The 14,012-nt window shown below is 43.0% G+C and overlaps 1 protein-coding gene across 1 annotated transcript in view; it reads right to left on the bottom strand.

The window, feature by feature from the left end:
- The window catches only part of LOC134323457 (uncharacterized), a 92,921-nt gene that overhangs the window by 51,221 nt on the left and 27,688 nt on the right, over positions 1 to 14,012 (bottom strand). The window contains exons 7-8 of the mRNA XM_063004983.1: positions 1,337 to 1,435; positions 945 to 1,034 (exon numbers count right to left, since the gene is read on the bottom strand). Of these exons, the coding sequence (XP_062861053.1) occupies positions 945 to 1,034; positions 1,337 to 1,435 (189 nt within the window). The remainder of the gene's footprint in view (positions 1 to 944; positions 1,035 to 1,336; positions 1,436 to 14,012) is intronic.

Below are 14,012 nucleotides of genomic sequence, written 5' to 3'. Positions count from 1 at the left end.
ATTTGAGTGTAAAACAGCTACAAAGCGATTAATAAGTATAATTTATGAAAAACTTATCACACACAACTTGTCCTGCTTAGAAACTCTTAAAAATAAATGGGAAGCAGACCTGGATGAATCAATTTCAGAAGTTGTCTGGCATAAAATTTTGGGGAAAATTTGTTCTTCCTCCATATGTTCAAGACATGCGGTTATTCAATTTAAAGTAGTACACCGCCTTCATTGGTCAAAGGATAAACTTAACAAGATTAAAACATCGCTAGATCCCACATGTGATAGATGTAGGCAGTCCCCGGCCACTCTCATACATATGTTTTGGACGTGCCCAGAGCTCCACACCTTCTGGCAGTCCTTTTTTGACACATTTTCTGAAATATTTGGACAGGTAGTAGCCCCCTCACCATTTATTGCATTGTTTGGTGTGGCCCCTGCGGGCGCCTCTTTTAGAGAATGGGAAGTAAATATGTTGTCTTTTTGCTCACTTCTTGCTAGGAGACTGATCTTGCTCAAATGGAAAGATGTCACTCCACCAACTTATAATTACTGGATTAGGGAAGTTATGTGTCATATCAAATTGGAAAAGATTAGACACACACTCAATGGATCTGTTGATAAGTTTTATATCATCTGGCAACCTTTTCTAACTTTTTTTGAAAATTCAGAGGCCGACAGCATTTATGTGTAAATTTCTTTTTCGCTGTTTGATTATGTTTTGTCAATTTATTTATTAATTTATGTAACCTGCTGCACACATTACAAAGGCACGGCTGTGGAAGAGGAGGGTATGGGTGCCTGCAGTCCTGACCTGTCCCCAATAGAGAATGTGTGAAAAATTCCATGCTGTCCCAACTTTTTCTGATTTCGGGTTGTATTTTCTCGTTTCTAAAGACGCCCCTGATGATGAGGATGACGATGATGATGATTATTAAAAGATAAATCAGTACCTCTGAGATGTTCTTCCAGATTTAGAACTGATTCGCTGTTGCACTGACCGCTGACTGGGTGCAAGAGAGATTAATCTTTTCTCACTTCCACTAAAATCAGAAAAAAAATCTAATTAGTAAATAAATCAATTATCTAATAAAGCAAAAGTCTTTGTTAACCCCAGTGTTTATTAATAAATCACATTGATTGTGTTGTGTGGTTAGCTAAGACCTAAATAGAGCTTTTTGTCTCCAAACACCAGAGGTGAGTTTGGTACACAAAGGCTTTCAAAGGTCCAGACAATATTCAGTTGACTGAAAATAGTAGATCTGTCTAGTAGAGCTTGGTGTGGGTGGTGAGTAGTAGAACATGATGAGGTTAGTAAAACCTGTGGGTGGTGATAAGTCAGTACCTTCTCTGAGATGTTTTTCCATCTTTAAATTGAGGAGGTGACTGGACACTTTTAGATACATCAGTGGCTGCTGGAGAGGGGGGTCTATCTTCACCTTCACTAAATACCACAAAGAGAAGAGAAGAGGTTACCAACATAAAGGTTCATGGTGCATAATTTAATTTTTATAGGTAATTGGTTTAGTTTACATTAAAGAACTTGGTGTGGGTGGTGGTTAGTAGAACATGGTATGGTTAGTTAAACTTGGTAAAGGTAGTGGTGTATTGGAATGTGATGACTGTGGTGTCAGCCTCATCCTTCAACCTGCTTAGTAAACTTATTTTTCTGATCACTTGAGAGGTCAGGGTCATCCCTAACCCACTTATAAAACCTGTTTTCACATATTCATGCAGATGTTACTTATAAAACTAGTTTTTTACATACTTGAGCGGTTGCAACAGTCTGGGCAAATGACCACCTGTCATTACATTGTACATCAGGGAGATGTTTCTGCGTCCGGGGGTGGGGCGACTGTCCAGCGCAGCCGCCCTGCTGGCGTGAACACAGATAAGGTTGATTTAAAAGGTTGAGTGTCGCCCCTCAGATTGGTGGAAGCCCACCTGTGGAACAGACGTGTTGCCCAAGACTTTTCCTGATCACTCAGGCTCCTGCCAAGACTGCACAGGTTCCCCAGTTTTAAGAGATGGCAGGATGAATATTTTTGTGTTGCATAGATTCATATTGTTAAGGTCAGTTGTGTGTTTTATGTGTCATTTATAGTATTTTGCTTGCTATTGCTTGTTTGTTTATATATACAGTGTATCACAAAAGTGAGTACACCCCTCACATTTCTGCAAATATTTCATTATATCTTTTCATGGGACAACACTATAGACATGAAACTTGGATATAACTTAGAGTAGTCAGTGTACAGCTTGTATAGCAGTGTAGATTTACTGTCTTCTGAAAATAACTCAACACACAGCCATTAATGTCTAAATAGCTGCAACATAAGTGAGTACACCCCACAGTGAACAAATTGTGCCCAAATGTGTCGTTGTCCCTCCCTGGTGTCATGTGTCAAGGTCCCAGGTGTAAATGGGGAGCAGGGCTGTTAAATTTGGTGTTTTGGGTACAATTCTCTCATACTGGCCACTGGATATTCAACATGGCACCTCATGGCAAAGAACTCTCTGAGGATGTAAGAAATAGAATTGTTGCTCTCCACAAAGATGGCCTGGGCTATAAGAAGATTGCTAACACCCTGAAACTGAGCTACAGCATGGTGGCCAAGGTCATACAGCGGTTTTCCAAGACAGGCTCCACTCGGAACAGGCTTCGCCAGGGTCGACCAAAGAAGTTGAGTCCACGTGTTCGGCGTCATATCCAGAGGTTGGCTTTAAAAAATAGACACATGAGTGCTGCCAGCATTGCTGCAGAGGTTGAAGACGTGGGAGGTCAGCCTGTCAGTGCTCAGACCATACGCCGCACACTGCATCAACTCGGTCTGCATGGTCGTCATCCCAGAAGGAAGCTGATGCACAAGAAAGCCCGCAAACAGTTTGCTGAAGACAAGCAGTCCAAGAACATGGATTACTGGAATGCCCTGTGGTCTGACGAGACCAAGATAAACTTGTTTGGCTCAGATGGTGTCCAGCATGTGTGGCGGCGCCCTGGTGAGAAGTACCAAGACAACTGTATCTTGCCTACAGTCAAGCATGGTGGTGGTAGCATCATGGTCTTGGGCTGCATGAGTGTTGCTGGCACTGGGGAGCTGCAGTTCATCGAGGGAAACATGAATTCCAACATGTACTGTGACATTCTCAAACAGAGCATGATCCCCTCCCTTCGAAAACTGGGCCTCATGGCAGTTTTCCAACAGGATAACGACCCCAAACACAACCTCCAAGATGACAACTGCCTTGCTGAGGAAGCTGAAGGTAAAGGTGATGGACTAAACCCAATTGAGCACCTGTGGTGCATCCTCAAGTGGAAGGTGGAGGAGTTCAAGGTGTCTAACATCCACCAGCTCCGTGATGTCATCATGGAGGAGTGGAAGAGGATTCCAGTTGCAACCTGTGCAGCTCTGGTGAATTCCATGCCCAGGAGGGTTAAGGCAGTGCTGGATAATAATGGTGGTCACACAAAATATTGACACTTTGGGCACAATTTGGACATGTTCACTGTGGGGTGTACTCACTTATGTTGCAGCTATTTAGACATTAATGGCTGTGTGTTGAGTTATTTTCAGAAGACAGTAAATCTACACTGTTATACAAGCTGTACACTGACTACTCTAACTTATATCCAAGTTTCATTTCTATAGTGTTGTCCCATGAAAAGATATAATGAAATATTTGCAGAAATGTGAGGGGTGTACTCACTTTTGTAATACACTGTATATATATAGTATATACAGTGTATCACAAAAGTGAGTACACCCCTCACATTTCTGCAGATATTTAAGTATATCTTTTCATGGGACAACACTGACAAAATGACACTTTGACACAATGAAAAGTAGTCTGTGTGCAGCTTATATAACAGTGTAAATTTATTCTTCCCTCAAAATAACTCAATATACAGCCATTAATGTCTAAACCACCGGCAACAAAAGTGAGTACACCCCTTAGTGAAAGTTCCTGAAGTGTCAATATTTTGTGTGGCCACCATTATTTCCCAGAACTGCCTTAACTCTCCTGGGCATGGAGTTTACCAGAGCTTCACAGGTTGCCACTGGAATGCTTTTCCACTCCTCCATGACGACATCACGGAGCTGGCGGATATTCGAGACTTTGCGCTCCTCCACCTTCCTCTTGAGGATGCCCCAAAGATGTTCTATTGGGTTTAGGTCTGGAGACATGCTTGGCCAGTCCATCACCTTTACCCTCAGCCTCTTCAATAAAGCAGTGGTCGTCTTAGAGGTGTGTTTGGGGTCATTATCATGCTGGAACACTGCCCTGCGACCCAGTTTCCGGAGGGAGGGGATCATGCTCTGCTTCAGTATTTCACAGTACATATTGGAGTTCATGTGTCCCTCAATGAAATGTAACTCCCCAACACCTGCTGCACTCATGCAGCCCCAGACCATGGCATTCCCACCACCATGCTTGACTGTAGGCATGACACACTTATCTTTGTACTCCTCACCTGATTGCCGCCACACATGCTTGAGACCATCTGAACCAAACAAATTAATCTTGGTCTCATCAGACCATAGGACATGGTTCCAGTAATCCATGTCCTTTGTTGACATGTCTTCAGCAAACTGTTTGCGGGCTTTCTTGTGTAGAGACTTCAGAAGAGGCTTCCTTCTGGGGTGACAGCCATGCAGACCAATTTGATGTAGTGTGCGGCGTATGGTCTGAGCACTGACAGGCTGACCCCCCACCTTTTCAATCTCTGCAGCGATGCTGACAGCACTCCTGCGCCTATCTTTCAAAGACAGCAGTTGGATGTGACGCTGAGCACGTGCACTCAGCTTCTTTGGACGACCAACGCGAGGTCTGTTCTGAGTGGACCCTGCTCTTTTAAAACGCTGGATGATCTTGGCCACTGTGCTGCAGCTCAGTTTCAGGGTGTTGGCAATCTTCTTGTAGCCTTGGCCATCTTCATGTAGCGCAACAATTCGTCTTTTAAGATCCTCAGAGAGTTCTTTGCCATGAGGTGCCATGTTGGAACTTTCAGTGACCAATATGAGAGAGTGTGAGAGCTGTACTACTAAATTTAACACACCTGCTCCCTATGCACACCTGAGACCTAGTAACACTAACGAGTCACATGACATTTTGGAGGGAAAATGACAAGCAGTGCTCAATTTGGACATTTAGGGTTGTAGTCTCTTAGGGGTGTACTCACTTTTGTTGCCGGTGGTTTAGACATTAATGGCTGTATATTGAGTTATTTTGAGGGAAGAATAAATTTACACTTTTATATAAGCTGCACACAGACGACTTTTCATTGTGTCAAAGTGTCATTTTGTCAGTGTTGTCCCATGAAAAGATATACTTAAATATCTGCAGAAATGTGAGGGGTGTACTCACTTTTGTGATACACTGTATATATACAGGGGTTGGACAAAATAACTGAAACACCTGGTTTTAGACCACAATAATTTATTAGTATGGTGTAGGGCCTCCTTTTGCGGCCAATACAGCGTCAATTCGTCTTGGAAATGACATATACAAGTCCTGCACAGTGGTCAGAGGGATTTTAAGCCATTCTTCTTGCAGGATAGTGGCCAGGTCACTACGTGATGCTGGTGGAGGAAAACGTTTCCTGACTCGCTTCTCCAAAACACCCCAAAGTGGCTCAATAATATTTAGATCTGGTGACTGTGCAGGCCATGGGAGATGTTCAACTTCACTTTCATGTTCATCAAACCAATCTTTCACCAGTCTTGCTGTGTGTATTGGTGCATTGTCATCCTGATACACGGCACCGCCAATGGATGCACATGGTCCTCCAGAATGGTTCGGTAGTCCTTGGCAGTGATGCGCCCATCTAGCACAAGTATTGGGCCAAGGGAATGCCATGATATGGCAGCTTAAACCATCACTGATCCACCCCCATGCTTCACTCTGGGAATGCAACAGTCTGGGTGGTACGCTTCTTTGGGGCTTCTCCACATCGTAACTCTCCCGGATGTGGGGAAAACAGTAAAGGTGGACTCATCAGAGAACAATACATGTTTCACATTGTCCACAGCCCAAGATTTGCGCTCCTTGCACCATTGAAACCGACGTTTGGCATCGGCACGAGTGACCAAAGGTTTGGCTATAGCAGCCCGGCCGTGTATATCGACCCTGTGGAGCTCCCGACGGACAGTTCTGGTGGAAACAGGAGAGTCGAGGTGCACATTTAATTCTGCCGTGATTTGGGCAGCCGTGGTTTTATGTTTTTTGGATACAATCCGGGTTAGCACCCGAACATCCCTTTCAGACAGCTTCCTCTTGCGTCCACAGTTAATCCTGTTGGATGTGGTTTGTCCTTCTTGGTGGTATGCTGACATTACCCTGGATACCGTGGCTCTTGATACATCACAAAGACTTGCTGTCTTGGTCACAGATGCGCCAGCAAGACGTGCACCAACAATTTGTCCTCTTTTGAACTCTGGTATGTCACCCATAATGTTGTGTGCATTGCAATATTTTGAGCAAAACTGTGCTCTTACCCTGCTAATTGAACCTTCACACTCTGCTCTTACTGGTGCAATGTGCAATTAATGAAGATTGGCCACCAGACTGGTCCAATTTAGCCATGAAACCTCCCACACTAAAATGACAGGTGTTTCAGTTATTTTGTCCAACCCCTGTATATACACTGCTCAAGAGAACACTAAAATAACACATCCTAGATCTCAATTAATGAAATATTCCAGTTGAAAATCTTTATTCATTACATAGTGGAATGCATTGAGAACAAAACAACATAAAAATGATCAATGTAAATCAAAATTATTATCCCATGGAGGTCTGGATTTGGAATCATACTCAAAATCAAAGTGGAAAATCCAATTACAGGCTGATCCAACTTCAGTGGAAATTCCTCAAGACAAGTTAAAATGAGGCTCAGTAGTGTGTGTGGCCTCCACGTACTTGTATGACCTCCCTACAACGCCTGGGCATGCTCCTGATGAGGCAGCGGATGTTCTTCTGAGGGATCTCCTCCCAGACCTGGATTAAAGCATCAGTCAACTCCTGGACAGTCTGTGGTGCAACGTGGCATTGGTGGATGATGTCCTAGATGTGCTCGATTGGATTCAGGTCTGGGGAACGGGCAGGCCAGTACATAGCTTCAATGCCTTCATCATGCAGGAACTGCTGACACACTTCAGCCACATGAGGCCTAGCATTGTCATGCATCACCCAGGGCCCACTGCACCAGCATATGGTCTCACAATGGGTCTGAGGAACTCATCCCGGTACCTAATGGCAGTCAGGGTACCCCTGGTTAGCCCATGGAGGGCTGTGCGGCCCTCCAATGAAATGCCTCCCCACACCATTACTGACCCACTGCCAAACCGGTCATGCTGGAGGATGTTGCAGGAAGCAGAACGTTCTCCACGGCGTCTCCAGACTCTGTCAAGTCTGTCACGTGCTCACTGTGAACCTGTTCTCATCCATCAAAAGCACAGGGCACCAATGGTGAATCTGCCAATCTTGGTGTTTTCTGCCAAATGCCAATCGCCCTGCACGGTGTTGGGCTGTAAGCACAAGCCCCACTTGTGGACGTCGGGCCCTCATACCACCTTCATGGAGTCTGTTTCTGACAGTTTGAGCAGAAACATGGATATTAGTGGCCTGCTGGAGGTCATTTTGCAGGGCTCTGACACTGCTCCTCCTGTTCCTCCTGGCACAAAGGAGGAGGTAGCGGTCCTGCTGCTGGATTGTTGCCCTCCTACGCCCCCCTCCATGTCTCCTGGTGTATTGCCTGTCTCCTGGTATCTGCTTCATGCTCTGGACACCGTGCTGACAGACACAGCAAACCTTCTTTGCCACAGCTCGCATTGATGTGCCATCCTGGATGAGCTGCACTATCTGAGCAACTTCTGTGGGTTGTAGACACCGCCTCATGCTACCTCTAGCACGTGGAGGCCACACACACTACTGAGCCTCATTTTAACTGGTCTTGAGGAATTTCCACTGAAGTTGGATCAGCCTGTAATTGGATTTTCCACTTTGATTTTGAGTATGATTCCAAATCCAGACCTCCATGGGATAATAATTTTGATTTACATTGATAAATTTTATGTTATTTTGTTCTCAACGCATTCCACTATGTGATGAATAAAGATTTTCAACTGGAATATTTCATTAATTGAGATCTAGGATGTGTTATTTTAGTGTTCCCTTTATTTTTTTGAGCAGTGTATATACAGTGTATCACAAAAGTGAGTACACCCCTCACATTTCTGCAAATATTTCATTATATCTTTTCATGGGACAACACTATAGACATGAAACTTGGATATAACTTAGAGTAGTCAGTGTACAACTTGTATAGCAGTGTAGATTTACTGTCTTCTGAAAATAACTCAACACACAGCCATTAATATCTAAATAGCTGCAACATAAGTGAGTACACCCCACAGTGAACATGTCCAAATTGTGCCCAAAGTGTCAATATTTTGTGTGACCACCATTATTATCCAGCACTGCCTTAACCCTCCTGGGCATGGAATTCACCAGAGCTGCACAGTTTGCTACTGGAATCCTCTTCCACTCCTCCATGATGACATCACGGAGCTGGTGGATGTTAGACACCTTGAACTCCTCCACCTTCCACTTGAGGATGCGCCACAGGTGCTCAATTGGGTTTAGTCCATCACCTTTACCTTCAGCTTCCTCAGCAAGGCAGTTGTCATCTTGGAGGTTGTGTTTGGGGTCGTTATCCTGTTGGAAAACTGCCATGAGGCCCAGTTTTCGAAGGGAGGGGATCATGCTCTGTTTCAGAATGTCACAGTACATGTTGGAATTCATGTTTCCCTCAATGAACTGCAGCTCCCCAGTGCCAGCAACACTCATGCAGCCCAAGACCATGATGCTACCACCACCATGCTTGACTGTAGGCAAGATACAGTTGTCTTGGTACTTCTCACCACGGCACCGCCACACATGCTGGACACCATCTGAGCCAAACAAGTTTATCTTGGTCTCGTCAGACCACAGGGCATTCCAGTAATCCATGTTCTTGGACTGCTTGTCTTCAGCAAACTGTTTGCGGGCTTTCTTATGCGTCAGCTTCCTTCTGGGATGACGACCATGCAGACCGAGTTGATGCAGTGTGCGGCGTATGGTCTGAGCACTGACAGGCTGACCTCCCACGTCTTCAACCTCTGCAGCAATGCTGGCAGCACTCATGTGTCTATTTTTTAAAGCCAACCTCTGGATATGACGCCGAACACGTGGACTCAACTTCTTTGGTCGACCCTGGCGAAGCCTGTTCCGAGTGGAACCTGTCCTGGAAAACCGCTGTATGACCTTGGCCACCATGCTGTAGCTCAGTTTCAGGGTGTTAGCAATCTTCTTATAGCCCAGGCCATCTTTGTGGAGAGCAACAATTCTATTTCTCACATCCTCAGAGAGTTCTTTGCCATGAGGTGCCATGTTGAATATCCAGTGGCCAGTATGAGAGAATTGTACCCAAAACACCAAATTTAACAGCCCTGCTCCCCATTTACACCTGGGACCTTGACACATGACACCAGGGAGGGACAACGACACATTTGGGCACAATTTGGACATATTCACTGTGGGGTGTACTCACTTATGTTGCAGCTATTTAGACATTAATGGCTGTGTGTTGAGTTATTTTCAGAAGACAGTAAATCTACACTGCTATACAAGTTGTACACTGACTACTCTAAGTTATATCCAAGTTTCATGTCTATAGTGTTGTCCCATGAAAAGATATAATGAAATATTTGCAGAAATGTGAGGGGTGTACTCACTTTTGTGATACACTGTATATATGTATATATATATATATATATATATATATAATAAACAATAATACATAAGCATTGCCTCTAATTTGTGCAACTTTCAGAACTAAAAGTTTTAGCTACAGCTCAGTTTTCATTTTTTCCAGTTTAAAATGATCTCAAACTATATTCTCTCTCTTCATTTTATAGTCCACGCTATCACTTCTCGGCTCCGTTTCAAACTGCTACTACATACTAAACAGTACGAGTGTGTACAAATAGGTGAAAAGTACCCGGATTAAGTCTTGTTAGGTACTGTTTAATTGAAAGATTTGGGACGCAGCCCTTGGGCTTCCTCACGTCACCTGAACACAGCGTAAAAAAAAGTTTGAAAGTGAAAGTCCATGCGGAACACCGTGAGCTGTGTATTGGTGTATGGAATAAACGATTCCTTGATGCGAAAAATTTGAATCGATCATTTTTAGTAATCGAATTACTCGAGTTACTCGAGGAATCGTTTCAGCCCTAGATGCAATCCTTCAAGCTTATGCGAAAACTGGCCTAAATTCATATTAATGGAATCTACACAAGAGAATGCAGCTCTGACAAAACTGTCCCCCTTTGCTATCCAAAAAGGAATAATGGGCATAGCCGGAACAGTCAAGGATGCTAAAAAACTCTATAAAAATCCTAATAGAGTGCCAGAAAAAAGTTCAAGTGGATAATCTACTCAGTATGAAAACCTTTGTTAATATTAATGTTAAAACATTCCCACACCCGACACTTAACAGGTTCAAAGGTGTAATCCGGTGTCGAGAACTACAAGACAAGAGGAAGAAATAACCAAAGAATTAAGCTCTCAGGATGTGAGTCTTGTAAACGAATAACAATCAAGAGACTGGACAAAATCATAAAGACCAACACGTATATCATCACGTTTAACAGAGCAACCCCCCCAACAAAGCTCACAATCGGATACCAAAAGGTTGATGTTGATCCTTACATTCCAAATCCTATCAGATGTTTCAAGTGCCAAAAATATGGCCATGGGTCAACTGTATGCAAGAATGCCACTATCTGCTGCAATTGTGGTGAAGAGAGCCATGACTCAATTTGCACAAAAACCCCTAAATGTAGAAACTGTGGAGGTCCTCACCCTGCATCAGACAAATCCTGCCCAATCTGGACCAAAGAAAAAGAAATTCAAAAAATCTAAAGCACTAAAAAAGTGAGCCATGCAGAGGCCAAGAAATTGGTCAAATATCTACCCAGCTATAAATTCACAAAGACCTTTGCAGCAGTTGTAAAGCCAGGCAATCCAGCACATGCCAGACTGATTTTACATGGCTTAATCGAGAAAAGCCCCAATTCGTTAACACCATCAAGGATGCTGTCCATTCCAAAACCAAAAGTACCTCTAAGATGGACATATTAGTAAACTCCAAAACAGAGACGAGTAACAAGAAAACCCAGAATGAGACTACCCCTCAAAAAGCTGAGTCACAGAGAAAAACAGATCACCAACACTAATCAAACCCAGAGACTGTCTCCAAGATACCTGACACCCCAAGAGACGCTGAAATGATTGAAGACAAGACAACCCGGAACAGGAGCACCTCGTCTAGGTATAGGAACAAATCCTGCGACTCGCCTTCTCATTAAATTCACTGATTATTTGTCTGCAAGAGACCCTAATTACAACTAATGCGAATACTCGTATGAAAGGCTTTATTGGCTATCACACATATGGGCCCAATATAAATAGACCTTCAGGAGGATCGTCTATCTTTGTCAACCTAAACATACCACACAGTCAGATTCCCCTTACCACCTCTCTCCAAGCAACAGTAATTCATGCCTAGAACATTGTGATAAGAACCATCACAATATGCTCAATTTATATCCCACCAAACTCTGTACTAGATCCAGCCAATCTCGATAGACTCATTGAACAGTTACCCCCACCGTATATTCTACTGGGTGACTTTAATAGTCACAACCGGATTTGGGGAAGTCAGAACACCAATAACAGGGGCAAAATAATAGAACATTTTATGAATGACAACAACCTGTGTCTAATGAACACACCAGCTAGCACCTATATCCATCCCGGACATGGCTCATATTCCACAAGAAAGACTGAATACAGAACCAACCCACTCTACAGACTTAATCAAATGGTTCACTGATACACTATTAAGCATAGTGAAGGAGACAATACCAAGAACCTCCCCCGTTACGAGGAAAAAACATAACCCCTGTTTCAATGACGAATTTTAATAATTGCCCTACTACACAAAACCTGAATAACCTAAGAATTACCAGAGCTAGAGCTCGAAGAGTGATTAATTTGGCCAAAAAACAGAGCTGGGAATACTTTGTCAGCAATATCATGACCAATACCTCCTCAAAAAAAATCTGGAACCTCCTGAGTTGGATGAATGGTAAAACCAATTCACCACGAGTGCAATACCTAACCACAACAGATGGAACTGCTACCAGTGAAAAAGAGATTGCCGAACAGCTAGCAAAGGCCTTCGAAAGAGCTTCAGGTGGACATAACGCTTACCCAGAATTCATAGAATTTCGAAAAGAGATAGAAATGAATAAAATACACTTTGCTTCAGACGTCACAGAAGCATAAAATCAGGACTTTACACATGAAGAATTAAAACTCTCACTACAAAAAGCCCATAATACTGCAGTCGGACCTGATAACATACATTATACAATGCTAAAGAATTTGCCATCATCTTCAATGACCCTACTTCTCAAAATAATAAACATGATATGGCACAAAGGGAAAGTCCCATCTATGTGGAAAGAGGCCACAGTCATTTCTTTTCCAAAACCAGGAAAGGACCACAAATCCCCTGATAACTACAGACCAATAGCACTAACCAGCTGTATCAGTAAAACAATGGAGTGAATTATTTACAGCTGTCTGGTATGGCAACTGGAAACCAATAATGTTCTCAATGAAGCCCAAAGTGTTTTCCATGAAGGGAGAAGCACAGTAGATAATCTGATCAAATTAGAGACCTTTATCAGAGATGCCTTTTTCAGGATGGAGCACGAAGTGGTCGTATTTTTTGACCTAGAAAAGGCGTACAATACCACCTGGAGATATGGCATTCTAAGAGACCTCCACCAAGCTGGACTCAGAGGCCGGCTACTGAACTTCATATCTGACTTCCTAACAGACAGACGTTTCAAAGTGAGAATTAACAACTGTCTATCAAGTGATCACCTCCAGGAAATGGGTGTTCCACAAGGATGCATCCTCTCACTCACCCTCTTTAATCTTAAAATAAACAGCATAACAAAAGAAATTCCTCCAAACGTTTTCTGTAGCTTGTATGTTGATGACTTATGCATTGTATCCAAAGGAAAACTTATGAATAACATCGAAATACAACTAAACTAACCATCAACAGAATCCATAAATGGTCAATCTACAATGGTTTTAAGTTTTCTAATAACAAAACAACATGCATGCATTTCTGCCAAAAACGAGCATTACATCTGGATCCAGAAATCCATCTCAATGGAAACCCTATTAAAATAGTACAGTCGACTACGTTTCTGGGACTAATATTGGACACTAAGCTCTCCTTCGTACCTCAGATCACCCAGCTAAAAAAGGAATGTGCAAAAAAATTAATAATAATAAAGATACTGGCAAGTACTGAGCCCCACTCAGCCCCCCAGGCTGAATTCTCATCACTCATTCATATCTACAGAACACTCATTAGAACAAAACTAGACAATGGATGCAATGTGTATGGATCAGCCAGGAAATCTTTAAAATCCCTAAATTCAATACAATACACTAGGCGCTAGGTGCTTACCAAACCTTGCCGGTACAAAGCTTATACGTAGAGGCATGTGAACCATCCCTTGGGTACAGACGTCTAAAACTAGTCCTCAAATACTCAATTAAACTAAAAAGCAACCCGAACAACCCTAACTATACCCAGACTTTTAATCTACCATACCCTACAATGTACGACAGCAAACCAAATAGTATCCCACCCTTCAGCTCCTGGATCAGACCTCATCTCAACGCAATAAATCTGGAACTGAACAGCATAGCTCAAGCACACCTTTGCTCCACCCCACCCTGGATAATACGAAGACCTGATATTATATTTGATCTTGCATATAACAAGAAAAAAGACCCCCTTAATGGCTTTAGAATATATAGAAACTACTAAAACAAACAAAGCTCTGATATTCACTGACTCTAAATGCTGTCTACAAGTTCTGGAA

This window comes from Trichomycterus rosablanca, chromosome 11 (genome assembly GCF_030014385.1).
Source record: "Trichomycterus rosablanca isolate fTriRos1 chromosome 11, fTriRos1.hap1, whole genome shotgun sequence".
NCBI classification, from domain to species: domain Eukaryota; kingdom Metazoa; phylum Chordata; class Actinopteri; order Siluriformes; family Trichomycteridae; genus Trichomycterus; species Trichomycterus rosablanca.
Note: the sequence above shows the minus strand (reverse complement) of the source record. Positions and strands in the feature narration are given on the sequence as shown.